Source organism: Porites lutea, chromosome 12 (genome assembly GCF_958299795.1).
Source record: "Porites lutea chromosome 12, jaPorLute2.1, whole genome shotgun sequence".
Taxonomy (NCBI): domain Eukaryota; kingdom Metazoa; phylum Cnidaria; class Anthozoa; order Scleractinia; family Poritidae; genus Porites; species Porites lutea.
In genome coordinates this window covers 1,564,883-1,583,789 of record NC_133212.1, presented here as the reverse complement: position 1 = coordinate 1,583,789, position 18,907 = coordinate 1,564,883, and the positions used below count along the sequence as shown (strand labels likewise).

The following is an 18,907-nucleotide window of genomic DNA, read 5'->3' as shown; positions in this document are numbered from 1 at the left end:
CCGCTTTTAAAGATTCCCCGTTTTAAAGATTCCCGCTTTTAAAAATTCCCCGTTTTAAAGATTTCCGCTTTTAAAGATTCCCCGTTTTAAAGATTCCCGCTTTTAAAGATTCCCCGTTTTAAAGATTCTTGCTTTTAAAGATTCCTCGTTCCCCATTCCAATTCACCGACTCCCCGTTTCATGTTTTAAAGATAGCCGAGCTTGAGACGTGCGAAACAGAAAAATCGACCAAAATCTTAATTTCGTGGCAAGAGTTGAAAAGTCATTTTCTTTCATTTTTGTTCATAGATAGCTTTTAGGTATATAAGAAACCTAACGTAGATTGTTCCCGCCGAAAGCCTTTTATTCGTGAGAAAAAATAGAAGATCGGTTTTCGATGTCGTAGTCTCAGACTGCATTAATTTTTACCCTGAAATTCGCTAACATCAACTTTCTTCGCGTTCGCAAACGAAGCTGGATGGAGAAATTTGGACACTTTCCACGAACAGAAAAATTATTTTCCTTCCACTAATAGATACTTTCTGGACAATAGGGAAGCTGGTCGTACTGAAATAATTTTAAAAATGAGGGATAGGTTTTCAGGATAACAAAAATTTAAGTTCGTTACTTATTTTCGACGGCAATATTTAACACGTGGTATAACTCCAAATTCTCTTCTTGCTATTTAAATCACACATTTAGATATTCATTTAAAACATACCTGGGAATTGGCTTGGGTAAGTGAAATAAATCTTTATAACATAACAAAACTAAATTGCGCGCTCTGATTGGTCAGTCAGCCACTACCATTTCCCCGTGGGTGCACGCTAAGAAACTGAGCTAGCGCGGTAAAATTTAGGCAAATTCAACAAATCTCCTCTCCTGACGGTAAAATACACCGACGAAATGCACAGATGAAAAGTGGAAGTTGAAGAAAATACTAAGCTGTCGTTTTGAAGGAAAAAAGACAAAAGATCAAGCGACAAATTTGCCCTGGATGAATGAATCACTGTTTTCCTCGCGGCTAGAATCTGCTGAAAGAAAATCGAGCGAGCGAAGATTTAAGGTACATTTTGTGTGTTTTTTTGTAGAAGAGAAAGTCTGTTTGGAAAGGAAAATTATCAATTAGCATTGTGTTATTGACTTTTTGGTCAAGCTGATGCTAAATTCAAGCAAATATTTTAGGAAACACGCTCAAATTCGAGACAGCTTTGTTGTGAAGTTTTCATCGCATCGATTAAAAATTTTAGTTGAGTTTAAACGGGCACATAACGCTGGAATAAGCGAATTTCATTTGAGTACAGAAACATTTGGGTTTTCAAATAAATTTTTCAAAAAATAACTTCTGTGTGTATTATTTTGTTCCTCAGTGTTCATTCATAACAGTCGTTCGGAGAACGGTCGAAAAACAACAGCTTCAGCGCCGGCTGTGTGTCGGCGAATTTCAGTTTCAACTTTCACTTTCATAGCGGATTTCCCCAGACAGATTTCGATACAAAGCTAGTTAATTTCTCTTTTTAAAATTAGTGTTACCTGTTATTCTAAAGGAATTACAGTCAAATTTTCTCATTTCTACTTTGCGTTTATTTCAAAAATTGTCACATAAATAAGCTTGATAATTATTTCATTTATTTAGTTTTAGCTTATTTTTTAGAGTCCTTTTAGTTGGTGTTTATAGTTGCAGCTATAGTTTTCCCTCAAAGTTTTTACCCTAATATTAAGAGCAAGTAGACAGATGCCATTCAGAATAACAACGAAAAACGTTTTGCAATTTACCTGAGGACGGAGAACGGTTGATTCAGCGAAAGAAAAACTCAAAGGCAAGTTTTTGAAAAACATAGAACATGATTTGTTTACGCGCGGGCAGATGTCACCATACATGAACTCGGACCGATGACTCAACCGAAGGCAAATGGAAAATAATGTTTTTCTCTTTTGATTATGTTATAAAAGAAATGGTAAACGTTGCAGCTGTGCAACCATGGAGTTATGGATGCACTTGGGAGGTTTGCTAAGCACTCAAGAAGCTAGAGTCGCACTCGGCTATCGCCTCGTGCGACTCTTACGCTTCTTTCGTGCTTAGCAACCTCCCGCGTGCATCCATAACTCCATGGTTGCACGCTGCACGTTTACCATTTCTTAACTGTAAGACACCATACAGTTCAGGAATTTTCATGGTAGGCTGGCGGTAATTGTCTGTATTGTGTAAACACTTCCAATTTCGATAGGCCCATAAATAGATATTTACAGCCTAAAGGCTCGTTTTTCGTACGTCTTGTAGGTTTTCCCTTTTACAAAATTGCTTTTTTCAATCAAAGAATGGGGTAAAAAGGTGTAACTGGGTCAATTTTAGCCATTTTAAAACACTGAACTTTACCTGCCGGCGACTCTGCGTGACAGTCTGTTCCGTGACTGCACGTTTGAAGAGACGGAGCTGTCAAAATCAAGGTAGTAATGTTAGGCATAGAAATTTCATTGTTATAAGCATTTGTATTTAGTGCAAGGCGTCCGTGCGCCTAAGGACTGGAAACCATATATGACGTTTTGATGACGTAAGAAAAAAAACCATGGGCGAGAAAAGTAAGAAAAATAATCGGCGTTACGAACTCGAGAGTTGTATGAGCAAAATACACGTGGAATATTCTCAAGCAGTGTTTATATCCTTTGCAACATTCTGGGTGCCTGTCCGAGAGGATTCAACGAAGGAATTAGATACAGTACAAGTTTCAATGGTCGACGAACGTTGTGTGCTAGGATTTGTGTGGATCGCCGTCCAAGATATTCATTTTGGTCTTGATTTGGCGAGCAGGAAACAGTGGCTTGTAGCTTAGGCAGACATTTGGTGTGGACAGCTAGTCAAGAGATAGTGGAACACAGATTTGAGGCCAGGAAAGGTATGAATGTTGTTTTGTTGGATGCTATGTGGGTTTTGTGATCGTGTTAATTAGAAGCAAGATGGCGGAGGAAAGCCTCATTCATGTTGTCGATGGACTTGAGCGCTTTAGGTGAATTTACTTTGCATGTTAAAGTGGAAAAGTCGGTATTAAAGGGCAAGGGGAAATTAGGTGTTATTCGGTCCATCAGGCGCAAAGTGGAGGATTCAGTTGATGCTCTGACCGGCTATGACCAAATTGATTATGTTGACGGGTTAATGGCACGCTTGGGCCCTCCGCCACTCGAGGGAATGGAAGATTAGTATGGGCAAGAAGGATTACAAAAAAAACAACCTAAAGAAGCTCAAACAAGAACTAGGTGATTTAGAATCTAAGCAGCAATAAGTGGAGGAGAAACTAGCCAAAATGCAGAAAGAAAAGCTGACTGACACAGTAAAGGAAGAAGAGACAATCAAGTTTCCTGTAAAGGGGGTTGAGCAGAGCATATTCCGTAGAGATTTTAAAATACAGGGAGTGGTAGGCGACCCCTGTCAGAAAGAAAAGCTGGGTTACCAAGCCCTAATATCACAAATAGAAGCAGGGCTTACCAAGGGATACTCCGATAAAGAAGTAGTTAGTGCCGTAGTTAGTGCTGTACAGCCAGTCCTACAACTAAGCTATTTAGAGACCATGGTTGACCTCACCCTACCAAGGTTGCGTAAAATTCTTCGCTTCCATTTTCATGAAAGAAATGCCACAGAACTTTATCAGCTTTTAACAAATATTGCCCAGCAGCCTAATGAAGATCCTCAGTCGTTTTTAATGAGAGCACTAACCGTTAGACATAGGATTATTAATTCTTCAAAAGAGTCGGATAGTGGGATTAAGTATGACGCCTCTTCAGTACAAAGTTTGTTCCTGCATGCCGTGGAAACAGGTCTCGCTGACGAAACCATTCGTGCAAAAATAAGCCATTCCTTACTTGGACGATGTGATCGTATTCTCAGAGACATTTTCTGAACACATTGAACATCTTCGTTAAGTTCTTCGCCGGTTGAAAAGTTATGTTGTAAAGCTCAAGCCTAGAAAGTGTTCATTGTTCAAACGGGAAGTGTCTTTCCTGGGAAGAATTATCTCTCAAGACGGGTATCAAATAGATCCCAAAGCAACAAATGCTGTGACTGCGATGAAGAATTTACAACTGCGAACTGTTAGGGAAGTAAGAAGACTCATGGGCCTACTTGGTGTGTACCGTCGTCATGTCAAAAACTTTGCACAAATAGCAAGGCCCATTTATGAGCTTCTCAACCATGACCTGCCGGGGAAGAAGAATGCTTCCTCAACCAGACAGAACACCAGGCTACGTAGTGGACAGCTACCACCTTCCTCACCAGTGGACTGGGGACCTCAACACCAGTCTGCACTGGATGCCCTAGTAGATAAAGTAACATCACCCCCTCTGTTGGCATATCCAGATTATAATGCCCCATTTATTGTACACACCGATGCATCACAGGATGGCTTGGGAGCTGACCTCTACCGGAAACAGAATGGCTGTACAAGAGTTATCGCGTATGCATCTAGGACTCTCACCCCATCTGAGCGCAACTACCATATGCTTTCGGGAAAGTTAGAAATTTTAGCTCTAACATGGGCAGTGACAGAACAGTTTAGGAACTATCTCTATTATCCCCCTGAATTCGTGGTATATACGGACAACAACCCGTTAACTTATGTTTTAACGTCTGCCAAGTTAAATGCCACAGGATTGAGGTGGGTTGCAGAGCTTGCTAACTTCAACTTCGAAATACGGTATTGACCAGGCAAGTTGAACGTTGATGCCGATAGCCTTTCCCGATGCCCAGTGACTTAAAGACTTACATGGACAGTTGTACTGAGAGAGTACCCCGTGAAAGCTTGAATGCCTCAATCTCTGCAATTCAGACATTGTCGAATGGAGACTCAACTTGGCTAACGGCGCTGACCGATGAAGATGAGGAACTCTATCAGCTTGACTTTTTGTCACAAGCAGCCTGCAATCAAGTAACGGTGGTAGATTTAGTAAAAGCACAGAGAGAAGATCCCCACATTGAGCGTGTCCTTAAGTTCATCAAGACAAACCACAAACCGACGGTTGCAGAAGAGCACAAGGAACCACCTTTGGTTCGTAAGCTCCTAAACGAGTGGTATAAACTCCATGTAAACATGAAGAGTGGGTTACTTTATCGCAACCAGCAGGTAGTTCTTCCACAGAAATTTCGTTCCACTGTTTACTGTGAACTCCATGAGGAAATGGGCCACCTCGTTTTTGAGAGAGTACTAGCACTAGCCCGAGAAAGATTTTATTGGCCACACATGAGAAGAGACATAGAAAACTTCATCCATCACACATGCTGCTGTCTGAAACAGAGACGTCCTAATTTAACAACTAGGGAACCATTACAGCCTATCATCACAGCGGCTCCTTTCCAATTGGTTTCTATTGCCTTTATGCACATAGAGCGGAGTTCGGGGGGCTATGAATACATACTGGTTGTTGTAGATCATTTCACTAAATTTGCTCAAGCATACCCGACGAGGAATAAGACCGCTATTACGGCTGCCGACAAGATCTTTAATGACTTTATTCCTCGCTTTGGGTTTTCTGAGAGGATCCATCATGACATGGGAGGCGAGTTTGAAAACCGGTTGTTCAAGAGGCTTGAAGAACTGTCTGGAGTAATGCACTCTCGGACTACTCCATATCACCCACAAGGAAATGGTTTGGTGGAAAGGATGAACCGTACGCTATTCAGTATGCTGCGAACCCTCCCTGAAGCTCACAAACTTAGCTGGAAGGACCATGACACAAACTCATTCATACATACAATTGCACTATTCACAAGTCAACAGGTTATTCTCTTTTTTTTCTGTTGTTTGGTGGGAGTCCTCGTCTGCAAATTGATGTAATCTTTGATCTCGAAGCTGAAACAGGGGCCAAGTCACATGCGGAGTATGTTACCAAGTGGAAATCTGCGATGCAAGAAGCTTAGTCACTCGCGCCCAAGTCTGCTACGAAGTGTGCCATGAGAGGGAAAAGAAATCATGACAAACGAATGAGATCATCAGCGCTGCAAGTGGGAGACCGTGTCCTGGTGCGCAACCTTACTCCTCGTGGTGGACCAGGAAAACTCCGTTCCTTTTGGGAAGATAAGATTCATGTAGTCGTTGCGAGAAAGGGTGAGGGAAGCCCAGTGTGTGATGGGAGACCAGAATCAAGTCAAGGACCAAGCCGTACTCTACAACGAAACCTCTTACTTCCTTGTGATTATCTGCCGAGGAAACCATGGGAAGACACCCCTCCTATAAAGAGGCCAAGACCACCAACACCCTACCATTGTCATGAAACCCAGCCATTAAGATATGAAGATGACAGCCACGAAAGTGACAGCGATGATGATCGTCCAGCCATTTCATACTGTAACGATTCACCAGAAAATGACCAAATGCAGATACAGGTACAGTCTACAAGCGAGGAAACGGTGGGAGAAGAACCAGACTTCACACATGTGCATTCAGGTGAGGTGTCAAGTGAAATGCGCACGGAAGCTAACATTGCTGACACTCCTGATGAGGCATAGACAACTCAGGTCGACCCTAACGTGTGAGGCAGGCACCTAAACGACTCACTTATGACAGTCCTGGGGCACCAACTTATGTGCGGCCTATCATCGGAGGGATCCGGAGGGATACAGCAGTGTGGAATGCAGACATCACCAGAGCCCTACATTCCCGAACTTCCAGCGGACCAGTACAGTACGCTGCCACCAGTCTAGAGTTATATTCCACCACCGGTACCACCAATGATGTCCTGGAACCCGAACATGATGCTGCCTTATATGATGCCCTATCCAGCAGGACCGCAGTTGCCACAATGGGGAGCGCCTTAGGGACTGTGCAATAATTATCAGGAGGGGGGGCTAAAACCAGAGGGGGGGGGGCTAGTTAAAATAATGGAAAGGAGGGGGGCTCTACATTAGATTCTCAAGTAAGTTGAGAGGGGGGTCTTAATTAAATTTCACAAATTCGATAATGAATAAATAAACATTTTCCAAATAGACCGATGCCACTCCTTTGACTATCCATCATGTCTAAATATTGCATCAACATAAACACGTGCTTTAACTTGTTTAGAATGTCAACATATCATAGATTGAAACAATCGTCCATGCACAGAAGTCACAAACCACGTTGTGAGCTTTGCCAATAAAACATTTGGCATTTAAGAGGTCCCGCAGACATGCCAGGTCTGTTCTTAAATTAAACAGCGAGAGGGTTTCTAGGTCTACAGTTTCTAGCTGAGGAATGCCACATGCTTCTGTTTCATAGTTGTCATCAATGGGTTCACCTCCCAAAGACCGAAAAATTATACAGGTTCGGGTCCTACGGCTTTCTGAGGCAGCAATCCTCTTCTTCTCCCTTTTTTTCTTCTGTTCCTTCTTTTTTCTTGATTTGGATGCTTTAGATTTGGCACCAATAGGAAATGTCGCTTTATATTTAGCCATCACCCTATCCAGGTCTTCTACAAGATGCAGAACGTTTAAACCGACTTGAGACTTTATTGAATGACGTTGTTCAGCATTAAAATTGTGTAAACAGCTGAGGCCAGTCTTCAGTTTGCCATTGTCTGTAAAAAGACTGTTTTTGTGTTTTTCTAACTTGGTTACGACAGCATTAAGCTTGTCCTGGATATCATTTGCCTCTTTTTTGCAACGTCTGATGTTGCTGTCATCCTGGGGAGTTGGCTTGTAATCCTCTCGAAAAAACCTTCCTGCACAAGCAGGGTTGTCGGATAAAAGATATTGGTATCTGTTCTCAAGTTTTTCAATATCTAAAGTAACTTTATATTGCCTGTCTCTTTCCGCGATAAACGCCTGCTTCATCAATGCTGCATTGGTTCCAGCCCTTGTTTTGAAACTTTCGTAAAAATCTGGCAGGAGTTTGTTACCGAATAATGCAATTCGCCTTTTTGCATCAGGAACAAAACCATACTTTGTACTTTTCCACTTCGGCTCGCTTGAGTAAGGTAGTAAAGAACTCTTTTCCTTGCTCTTCATCCCTGACGACGCAGTGGAATGCGTTGCAGTACGGTGAATAAAGGTACGGGTTAGAGAGGGGGGGCACATCATAATTTTGAGAGAACGTGAGGGGGGGGGGGGTCAGAGCTAATCTTGACGCTGCTGGAGGGGGGACCTATCTAATTTTTCCTTTGGTGAAGCTCATTTTAGGACCCCCCTTCCTGATAATTATTGCACAGTCCCTTATCAGTTGTTTCAGTACAGATAAACAGCGACTTTTGTTTTTTTTTTTTGTCCATTACCTTGTAAAAAAAACAAAAACAAAAAAACAAAAAAACAAAAGAGATTTCCTTGGTGTACATTCGTTGTGTGGATGCTGTAAACGCTATCTTGAAATTCAAAGTAGACAGACTACAAATTATCTTAGGTGCTAAAAAATATATATCTACGTGTCGCAACTGTTCATCAGTAGGATGCTTAAAATGCGTGCAATTCCCAATTGGTTTCGGTTCCATTAAATCCTATACCAATTGCAGAACATTTTAGGAGGAGCCACCCACCATGTAAGCACAGTCACGGACAATGTATAAGTGAGGAAAATAACGCAAAGTAAAATTAAGACGTTAATAAACGAAAATAAATAAATAAATAAATAAACAAATAATGCACTCGCTCAAAATAAAATTGTACGCGCACACGTACCGAGATACAACTGAAATACAACACTATGCAATAGTCGTCGTATTACAGAATCGTGAACGTTACTATGGACAGACAAGCTGAGTCGTAAATTAAGTGGTCTGTGAGGAGCTGGGCCTGATCACCCCACTCCAGGATTTAACAAGCAAGAAATCCAAAACCGCAAACTACTGTTGTAAAAGGGACTATTCTGTATTACATGTCAAATGTCACGGATGACATTTATTTTTTTAAGTTAGGGAGGAGTGTTAGGTATAGAAATTTCATTGTTAAAAGCATTTGTATTTAGTGCAAGGTGCCAGTGCGCCTAAGGACTGGAAACCATATATGACGTTTTGATGACGTAAGAAAAAAAACCATGTGCGAGAAAAGTAAGAAAAGTAATCGGCGTTACGAACTCGAGAGTTGTAAAAGTTAAGGAAATATATGAGCAAAATACACGTGGAATATTCTCAAGCAGTGTTTATATCCTGTGTAACAGTAACGCAACGTAATTCTTGATCGAAGGAGTAACATTTTCGGCGCCGACAGTATTTTGAAAAAGCAAAAAATTAAACGCACAAGTATTTTGGTACTCACTTTCTATCAAAGAATAAGGACTTTAACAATGGTAATTCGCTAAGGATAACGGAAAAAGAAGATATTTCGTCTTGTTACTTTACAATCGAGGAAACTAAGTTATTTTTGTCACGCCTCACTATATTTACCGGGCTTCAATGTTTTCGTTTGGAGGCTGCCTTCAGGAGCCCTAGCCAATTCTCAGGTAAGTTTTAGATAAATGTCTAAATGCGCGAAGCTCACTCAAATTGGCGCCAAAAAGGCGCGGCAATGACGCGCGCATGCCTTTTAGTTTAATTAATTTCTTTGCGCCAATTTCCATACTTTACATTCCGCACAATTATGTCATTCCGCAAGCCATGCCACATGCCATTCCGCAAACTCATTCCGTTTTTTACCCTCACCGATCGCTGCCTGAGTTTCGTTTGTCAATGCTTTTTTCTTTCTGTTTCATTTGAATTGATTGTCGTTGGTCGTTGATGTACTCATAATTTTGTATTCAAGTTCAACCTGTCTCCCCCGAGGTTCATGTCAAGTGTCTGGCTCTGCTTTCAGGAGGGTTCAGGTTTCCTCCTTAGTTAAGGGGGTTTTTCCTGACGGGCAGCAGACACGATATCATCTTTATTATTGATCAAAGAACTTTACTTGGAACTTGTTACATTTTTTCTACTTCACTGCCTTTGCAGTGCCTAAGTGTTTGTTTTTGTATGAATAAAAGGGGACTGATGTTCGCATTACGCTGGGCTTCTATCCAGTGCAGCAGTCAGTTTTCCTATTTAACACGGAATGATTTCATTGTTTTCACTGTTTTCCGTTTCAACAATAGGGAATAGGGAAAACGTAGGTTCTTATACGCGGGTGCAATACTGTATGTTTTAACATTCGTTTGAACAAGATGCTTAAATTGGTCTAGCTGATAGATGCATTCTAGGCAACCAGTAATTTCAATGTTTTATCCCTTTTTGTAGCATCATGTGAACAAGTTTATGTAGGGGTGAACTGGTACATTCTCGACAATCAGTTAAATGCTTCTTCTGAACTGAATGCCAGCACACCAGCAAAGAACGGTAGACTGAACTTCGTAGCGGGATCATCATGGTGTGCATCCACAAGTGACAGCAGTCCATATCTACAGATTGACTTACAGATTCCTTATATCATCTGTGCTGTATCCACTCAGGGGAATTCCCAGGGGAGTCAGTGGGTGGAGTCTTACACCCTACAGTCATCTACAGATGGGACAACCTGGACAGACTATAAAGAAAATGGACAAGTTAAGGTAGTTGAAGTTAAAGGGTGCATATATTAATGGCCTGGTCCATCACTTTAAAAAGGAAAAATGCTTTTTTTTGAGAGTTTTTTTGCTTTTTCTTACCACCCTACTAGTTATGGTAAGACTGGTCTTTCTGCAAGCACAAATCTGATTGATAGTGGAATTAAGTTGACTGGACCTTTCTTTCTTGACAGTTTTAACCCATAGTAATCATCCTAAGTTGGGCTTTTTTATTTTACACCACAACTGTTGAGATACAGTTCTAGTGGTGTTGATGCCCTCTGCAACTTGAGAGCAACAGTTTCAGTTCATTTTAATATGAAGAAAATGTTAAGAGCTTCATTTCTGAGGTACATGTACTTACAGTAAGATTATTCTTGTGAATCAACCAAGTACACAGGTCCCCGGGACACAGGTAAAAGGAAACCAGTGTCAAGTTTATTTTCATACACGTACAAAAGTGATCTTAATACAATACTTGTGTGTATAAAAAAAGTGTTTTGGGGCTCTGGATTTTTCTTGAGCTGTGAAGGCAGGGAACTGTGAGATTTGTAAGAAGGATGCAAATTAAATGTATTAACAGGCTTTTCTGAGCAATAGTTGCAGTTGTCGAGAAAAGAAAATGTTTTATCCCATTCTTAATGCTTGCCACCAGACTGGTTCTTGGAATGTGCACGAAGATCATTTGTTGGGTACCATTTAAAATTGTTGGATCAAAGGACTTGAGGCAAAATTTTTGTCTGAGTATTAAATTTTTGCCATTTACCGATCAGTACACAGCTTTATGTCATTCCAAGAAGATTTGGGATGAGAGAGGTGATGGAATAGACGTTTGTTTTTAGCGCTCCAGCATAAACGGGTCTAGAATATAAAATTTCGCTCCAATTCAAGTTGACAAGCAAGTACATCGCATTCCATAATCTATTTTACCCCAAAATCTGCAGAATTTCACCCAACAAAGTCAATAACGGACACGGGTTTCGAGCTCGGAAGAAGACAACAACTCCAGACATACTCCAGCGTGCTAGCCGAGAACGCTGTTGTTGCTTCAGGACATTCAGATGAAGTTAGAAAAGCTGAGGGTGCTTGACAAAATTAATGACCGGCAAAGTAAAATTGAATACGATATAAAAAACATCAAAGGTAATGTCGCAACAGTGATGTGGCAGATTTAGAACAAGACTTGGAAAGAAAGCGGAGAAAGAGAAGCTTGAGGAACTGGAAAACGAAGTATACTATCATGTTCCGGAAAAAGCCGAAGGACAAGAATGTGCAGATTTCATCCAAGACTTTATAGCTACTCACATGGGCCTAGAGACTCTATGTGTAAATGTTGAAATAGAACGGGCGCATCGTACACCAACAATGCAAGGCGAGCGAAAAACTCTGACAAGGAAAAACCAAGACCAATTCATGTCGCGTTCTTACGATACACTGATAAACGCCGCTGTTATTTTAGATGAAAGGATAATCCCTTTCAAGGAAAGAAAACACAAGAACGATTAAAGGAGCTCGCTCCCTATAAAAAACATTTATACTGAAAAGAAACTAGGGCAAAAAAGAAAGGCTTTCATTGCTTACCCCGCCACGCTGAAGTACCTGGACGAGAATGGTAGTGAGATGTAAAGCGAAATAGAAAAAAAAAATAAGAGGTAAAAGAAGCCTTTGACTGAAAGTTTATTTTTGCGCGACGTTTATCGAACTCTACACAGCAGAACTCTACTGCTCCGTTTAGGGGGTAATTTTTACATAATTTGCTTAATTGAAATTCCAAGAATTTAAGTTAGAGTTGATTCTACACACCTAGCTGACAACAAGTTTCTCCCAGGAAAGTTTTACAAAATAGATGTTTTTGTTTCTGCTGTTGTTGTTTTCCATTATTATTGTTTTATGTAAGTTTGTCGATCCGTGTAGGCGGTATGCTTTGCCAGTTCGACTCGATTGACGAACGCGGATCCGTAATCAATGATTTCCTCTAGTCATTTAAACGTTTGTCGCGTTCGTCAGAAGGCATCTTAATCTGGTGTTTCTGTAGTCTGCTACACAGCCGTTTTTAGTGTCGTCACGCAACGCTCCTCCCCACTAACGGCTGCTGAAAACCGAACTACATTCCTTTCCCTTTATGTTTGTGGTCTAACGAACAAACCAATCATGTACAAGAAATTTGACAATACCTGAGCCGCAGGGCGCTAGGCAGCGAGCACGCTTCTCAGTTTTCGACAAATCAATCAATCGTCGCTGAATTTAGATGGGCTCTGTGTTTTCAAGCAACGAAAAGGTAATTTGCAAAAAAGTTTGTTTTAAGCGGTCAAGAAAGTTCCAAGTGAAAAGAAGGTTTGATGGGCCTAGAAAACTTTTACCAGGATCGGTTGGTTCTTCATTTAACGTGCATATGTGCTGATATGTAGTGAAGAATTTAATGTACCGGATGTGCTCATTGTGTTCTGTGAAGACTAAACTCTCAAGGGTACTGAGTCAAAAAGCAATCTTATAAATTATCGATGAGCGATTTCCCGAAACTATACCTGGCAACTTTATGAGCACATCCATGTTGTGAATCGCAATTTGCTCGACTTTCTTGCTGTTGCTGCTTATCTCCTAAATTTTGAATAGGACTCGACTACGACAACACTGTAGTTAATTGCTTGTTTTCACGCGACGATTTTGATTATTCTGTCATTTACACATGGGGCAACGATAAAAGCAAAGCTGTGATTGGAGGAGTCACAGTACCGCAAAGGTGGCGCGAACACTTTCCAGAAAATGGGAACTGAATTATAATTGGCTAATCACAGGAAAGGAATGTAGTTCGGTTTTCAGCAGCCGTTAGTGGGGAGGAGCGTTACGTGACGACACTAAAAACGGCTCTGTAGCAGACAAGTGTTTCTGTGGCACAAAGGCAGAAATTTTGAAACTATCACGGGCGACTGCAAATTAGCCACCTCTGCTAATTTTAGCAGGGGCATCTCGGCCAGGAAACTAGACTCCTTTCGACTCGATTTCGTTTCCGTAAGTGACGAACGCGGATCCGTAATCAATAATTACCTCTAATCTAACTATAGTCGTAAACAGCGCCGAGATAGAAAAACAAATAGCAATAAGTATTAATTCACGTGAATATTACTATTATAAATGGAAACCTTTAACTGAGAAGAAGTTTTTTTGCTAACAATATTAATTCAACCAGTAAGGAGTATACTCAACATTAGACTTGCATTAATTTTACTGTACTTTTGTAGCAAGACTGCAATACAATGAACTGTAATTTATTGCAAAGTATCGTAACTTCTTTTTGTTCTTTATTGTTTAATTTTTTTAGTTTATTTAAAGTCAACTTTTGTTGTCTAGTAAGTGTTGTTAGACATTGAAATAAAAAAACTATATTAACCAAAAAAAAATTCCAAGAAGATTCAGCCACATAAACGGTTTAAAGCAATGGGCAAATGATCTACACTTGAAAAACTTGCTGTAAAATTACTATTACTTTTCAGCTTTCAGATTCATAAAGTAAATTACGTGTAACTAAGTCCCCTCCTTGTGAAACTACTAGGGGTTCTGATCTGAGCTACATAGAGGGTAAATTAATATTTTATCTGGTTTCCTTGGTAATCCTGACACAGGACATCACCATGTGTAGCTCAAATGTTTATGTTTCCTTATGAAAGGTAGGGTAGAAAGTTTGGGGGAGGGGGGGTGGGGGAGGGGTAGGAGGAGGTAGAAAAGGGTGTGGCTATTGTCACTTCTTTCAGGACACCACTCAGAAACAATTAAGCTCTGGTGTGTGCTGTTGTCTGATTTCGTAAAGTGTTAAAGCAACCCTAGCTAATTGAGTCATAAATTGGATACCCTTTTATTGTACAGTAGAATTTTGGTATCATTAATACTACAGTTACAGGTGTTTAGGTGTTTTTAGGAAGGGCAATATGAAAGAATAGGGGTGGGGATGATGTGGGGGTTGGGGGTGGGGGGGGGGGGTGGGGTACTCAAACTCTCAGAGCTTAACCCATTTTCTGCTGCATGAAGCACCTAGGAGTATAAATTGCTTCTCTCCTGTGAATGGAATGCTAGTCTGTTCAAAGGTTACCTTCATCACACTTATATATTGAGGTGGAAGAAAGGCAAGCGTGTAAAGGAGCAAAATTTGTTATCTAAGGGAGAAATGCCATGCCGGGTAATTAAATCCAGAAGGGGGAAGTGGGGAGTGAAAGGTTGATACCCCATTGGATTCACAGGAAAGTCACTAAGAGCCAGGGACCAGGAATTTCCTAGCTATGTTCTACTACCAGTATGACCCCTGGCTACTTTCATAGGAAACAAAATGAAAGCAGACTGAACCAATAGAATTTCCTCGCTGTTCAAATCCTTACCTATAATTTGCATATAGTATCTTGCAACTTGAAAGTTTAGTGACAGCCCTGGGTTTAATACACTGAACTTTATCTTTACTACTTTAAGAATTACCATCTAAATGATAAGCCTTTTTTTGTTCAATTTTGATTTTTTTTCCAGACCTTCAATGGAAACTTCGATCAGAACTCAGTAGAAAAACAGATCTTGTTCAGTGCATTTGTTGCCAGATACTTGCGTTTTGTTGTTGGGTCTACACATGGTGGAGCTTGTTTACGAGTAGAAGTCTCTGGCATAACTAGAAGAAGAGGTTTGATATTTTTAATTGCAGAAATTGTTCATTTTTTAACGAATATAGTTTTTTACCCAGTTGTGGAACCTTCCTTCGCATCATTGAAAGATCTTTTTCCTTTTTGCAACAACATCAGCTCTTGAACATTATCTTTTTCATTCTTTTCAAAAATCTTGTTAAAATAAGTCTTAGCTGGTAATTCACTGTATGCCGTAGTCTCTCCTCACTCCTTGCCACTAACGACATTTCACAGAAAAGAGGTCTGCAATTTTGCCCCAAAGATTTTGTATTGATCATCATATGTAGATTTGTCTGGAGTCTAGTCAACGAACAGGGATTGGTCAAAGTTGTCATTCTATTCTTTTAGTTATTGTTTACGAATGACAGAAAAATACAAAAGGTCACAAAGATGTACAGTACAGTAAATGCCATGAATCAACTAAAAAAGTCATTATTCATGGCATATAATCTTCTTTACAAGAGGAATTTGAGTTTTGCTGCTTCAAATAGACCAGGAGAGACTTTAAGACAAACAATTTTCTAGCTAGAACCCCATGACTACAAGATTAATTTTGTAAACACTGATTCATGTCATCAATATGGAATTTTGGGGGCCATTTTGCAGATGTCTTTCTTGTGAAAGGTCTTCAGTGGCGAGGAATGAAGAGAGATGGCTAGATGTATTTGCAAGCTAATTTGTGACCAACCTGTCAAAATTAAGAGGTTGAGAATTTGAACAGTTACCGATCAATACTTGCCAAGACCATTTTTTTATACTGCACTGCAGACACACTACATATACAACTGTACATGTACTTTGAACGTTAACAAGTTGATTCTGAAAGGTCTTCAATCCTTGATTTTCCTCTTTTTAAGCCTGTGCTCTAAGGAAAATTCTAAGGTTCCCAATGCTCTGTACCTGTGAAACACAGGGTTCCCAGCATATGATTTCCATGCAAAAGCTGAAATTCTCTAGTCTCCCAAGAGCAAAATTAAGGACCCTGAAGTGGTCTCCAGGAGCTGGGGCCGAGAGCACAGCCTGCAACCCTGCTGCGTTTATCTGTAATTGTTATTATTTGTTTGCTTTTTAGTTCAGAGTAATATTGCCTTTTTCAAGCCCACCTCTCAGTCAAGTACATTCATAGGTTTGTATGCTAGCAATGCGGTGGATGGACATAGGGGTTCACACCACAGCCAGTGTACACACACTAACAGAGAAAATAATCCTTGGTGGAGAGTAGACCTGGGGAGAGAAGAGCCTGTAGCTGAAGTGAATATACTCAACAGAGGAGACTGCTGTTGGAACAGGCTAGACGGAGCTGAGATAAGAGTTGGTAGGTAGTAAGTGAGGGAGATGCTGTGATCAGTTGCTTTACCTTGTTCAGATTTGTTCCTTGTTCATTTTGAAATATTTCAATTAATACGAGATTTATTTTACTTAGCCATTGGCTTTTCCACTTGTAGCACGCTTTTTTGTCTTTCCCTTGCCGTTGTTTTGCACTTCTACAACGCTGTTTTGTACGACTAAAACGTCAAACGTCCTACTTACACATTATTTTTATGGAGGAATTGTCGCGTGTACTTACCCAATATTTTGTTTCCTGTGTTCATGTTCGCTTTTATTTTTCACTGTTGCTCATTTTTACCTTGCTGGCCGCTAGCCTTTCTCATTTTCCCACCGCCGCTTTGAATTTCCATGTCTTCTTCCTGAGAAATTCGTCTCCTTTGTTTTCAACAACTCGCTCTAGCTCTTTCTCTGTTATCCACGTTAGTGTAAACATAAAAAAATAATGCCGAAAAAGACACGACTTTTTTCTTTCTAAAAGTCCGGGCGACCATGTGATTTCCTTCCAAATAAAACCTTGAGTTGCATTTGGGTTCCCATACCTGTTGATCGAGTTATTTTACATTGGTATGCCTGTGGTGCGGACGGACGGTCGCTCGCTCGCTAGGTGTACGGTCACGCGATTACCAAATTTTCTCGGATGAGTAGATTACCACATTTCCTTAGCTATGGGGCTCCGCCAGCGCCGCGCGTGGAGCTCCGCTATTACGGATAAATCCAATATCATCGCAGTCAGGAAAGAGGAAAGGGAGATCTAAATAGACTCTAATAGATTCTAACGTGATATTATCGCGATAATATCCGATATCATCGCAATCAGGAAAGGGGGAAGGGAGATCTAAATAGACTTTAGTAGATTCTAACGTGATATTATCGCAGTAATCATCCAGTATCATCGCAATCGGGAAAGAGGAGGGTGGGATCTAAGTAGACTCTAGTGGTAGATATATAGAGGATATTACACGGTGGCGCGAAGATATGAATTTTATTTTCGAGTAGCAAAACAATATTTTACTCACTCGCTGCGCTCGTTCGTAAAATATTGTTTTTGCCACGAGAAAATAAAATTCATATCTTCAAGCCGCCGTGTAATGTTCTTTTTATTATATAGACAAAAAAGTAGTAGACTAGGGTCAAAGATAAGCCCCGTTAGCATTCTCCTTCGTAAATAATAATCGATCTTACATCGACCCCCTCATCGAGTCCACATCGACCCCACATCGACCCCACATCGATCCCACATCGACCCTACATCGACCCTACATCGACCCCACATCGACTCCATATCTACTCATGCATGCCTAACATGAAATTTGTCATCTCGACACACAACAAGTACGTTCTTTCAAATTTCAACTCACCAACGCAACAACTTGACACCTGCAATTGCAGAAAGAAACCAGATTGTCCACTCGAAGGAAAATGCCTCCAATCAAATGTAGTCTACCAAGCCACTGTAACCACAGCGACGACAACTGAAACTTACGTCGGACTGGCAACAAACTTTAAGGAACGTTACAGAAACCATCAGTCTTCCTTGAGGGGCACCCAACGACAATTTTCGGAAAAATATCTGTTCGGAAGACGATTTGAGGTCTAGAATTTTCGGAACATTTGTTGTAAAATTTCTTGCTTGCCTGCCTCTCCTAGGATTTTCGAACACCTAAAAAATGGTAAAATTGCCCATTTTCAACGGATTTTTACCCTAAAAAGGTCACCTAGAATTTTCGGGAGGCTTTTTTCTGGCTGAAATTTTCAAACAGGTAAGTTTTGATCCCTAAAATTTTCGGATCACTAGACTTTCAGCTAGGAAATCCGAACAGATGAAAAATTTATAGGGGATAAATATATGCCCATACCCACCGTTTAAATACTAAAACACGTTTAACAATGCTATGTTTAAGTGGTTTTGAACTATATTCTCGTTGGGTGCCCCTGTTCCTTTCGACGCTCAAACAGAAGAAATGAAACGGAACTCTCAAGATATATTTGGACTTTACAAGACTCTAAGAAACCTTTCCAGAGAAAAAAGGAAAGTTTTAAAGAAATGTAAACCCTATAGCAACATTAACAAAAAATGTAATCTTTGTCTTTATGAAAAGTTCATCATCATTTGTAAAAAAGAGCTTTGTAGCCTAAACAGGCGAAACGAACTAGCGAGTTCATGCCCCCACAGAAACAGATATGTACTTCAGAACTCTAGAGTAATGTAACTAAGATACAATTCATCTGTTACCTAGATACAATCTCTTAACTCATCCCTATATTTTACTGCCAGCTTTTAATTTTAACGGTCAATCGTTGAAGTTGCCTGATGAGTGTGGTCCTACAATTTTGGACCATACGAAACAGCACTGTCGCAATAAACGATCAATGATTACTCCTGAAGCCTGAACTCCTGTGATTATTAATGATATATTATAGATATATAGGTATATAAATATAAATATCAGATAATATCTGATACATGATATCCTTTCGATA

General features: G+C 40.3%; 2 protein-coding genes across 2 annotated transcripts in view; both read left to right on the top strand.

The window, feature by feature from the left end:
- LOC140921714 (discoidin domain-containing receptor 2-like) overlaps positions 1-15,221 on the top strand; it is a 36,982-nt gene extending 21,761 nt beyond the window's left edge. Inside the window, exons 2-3 of the mRNA XM_073371726.1 lie at positions 10,135-10,445; positions 14,949-15,221. Of these exons, the coding sequence (XP_073227827.1) occupies positions 10,135-10,445; positions 14,949-15,221 (584 nt within the window). The remainder of the gene's footprint in view (positions 1-10,134; positions 10,446-14,948) is intronic.
- LOC140921861 (uncharacterized) overlaps positions 1-18,907 on the top strand; it is a 175,558-nt gene that overhangs the window by 123,783 nt on the left and 32,868 nt on the right. The window lies entirely within an intron of this gene.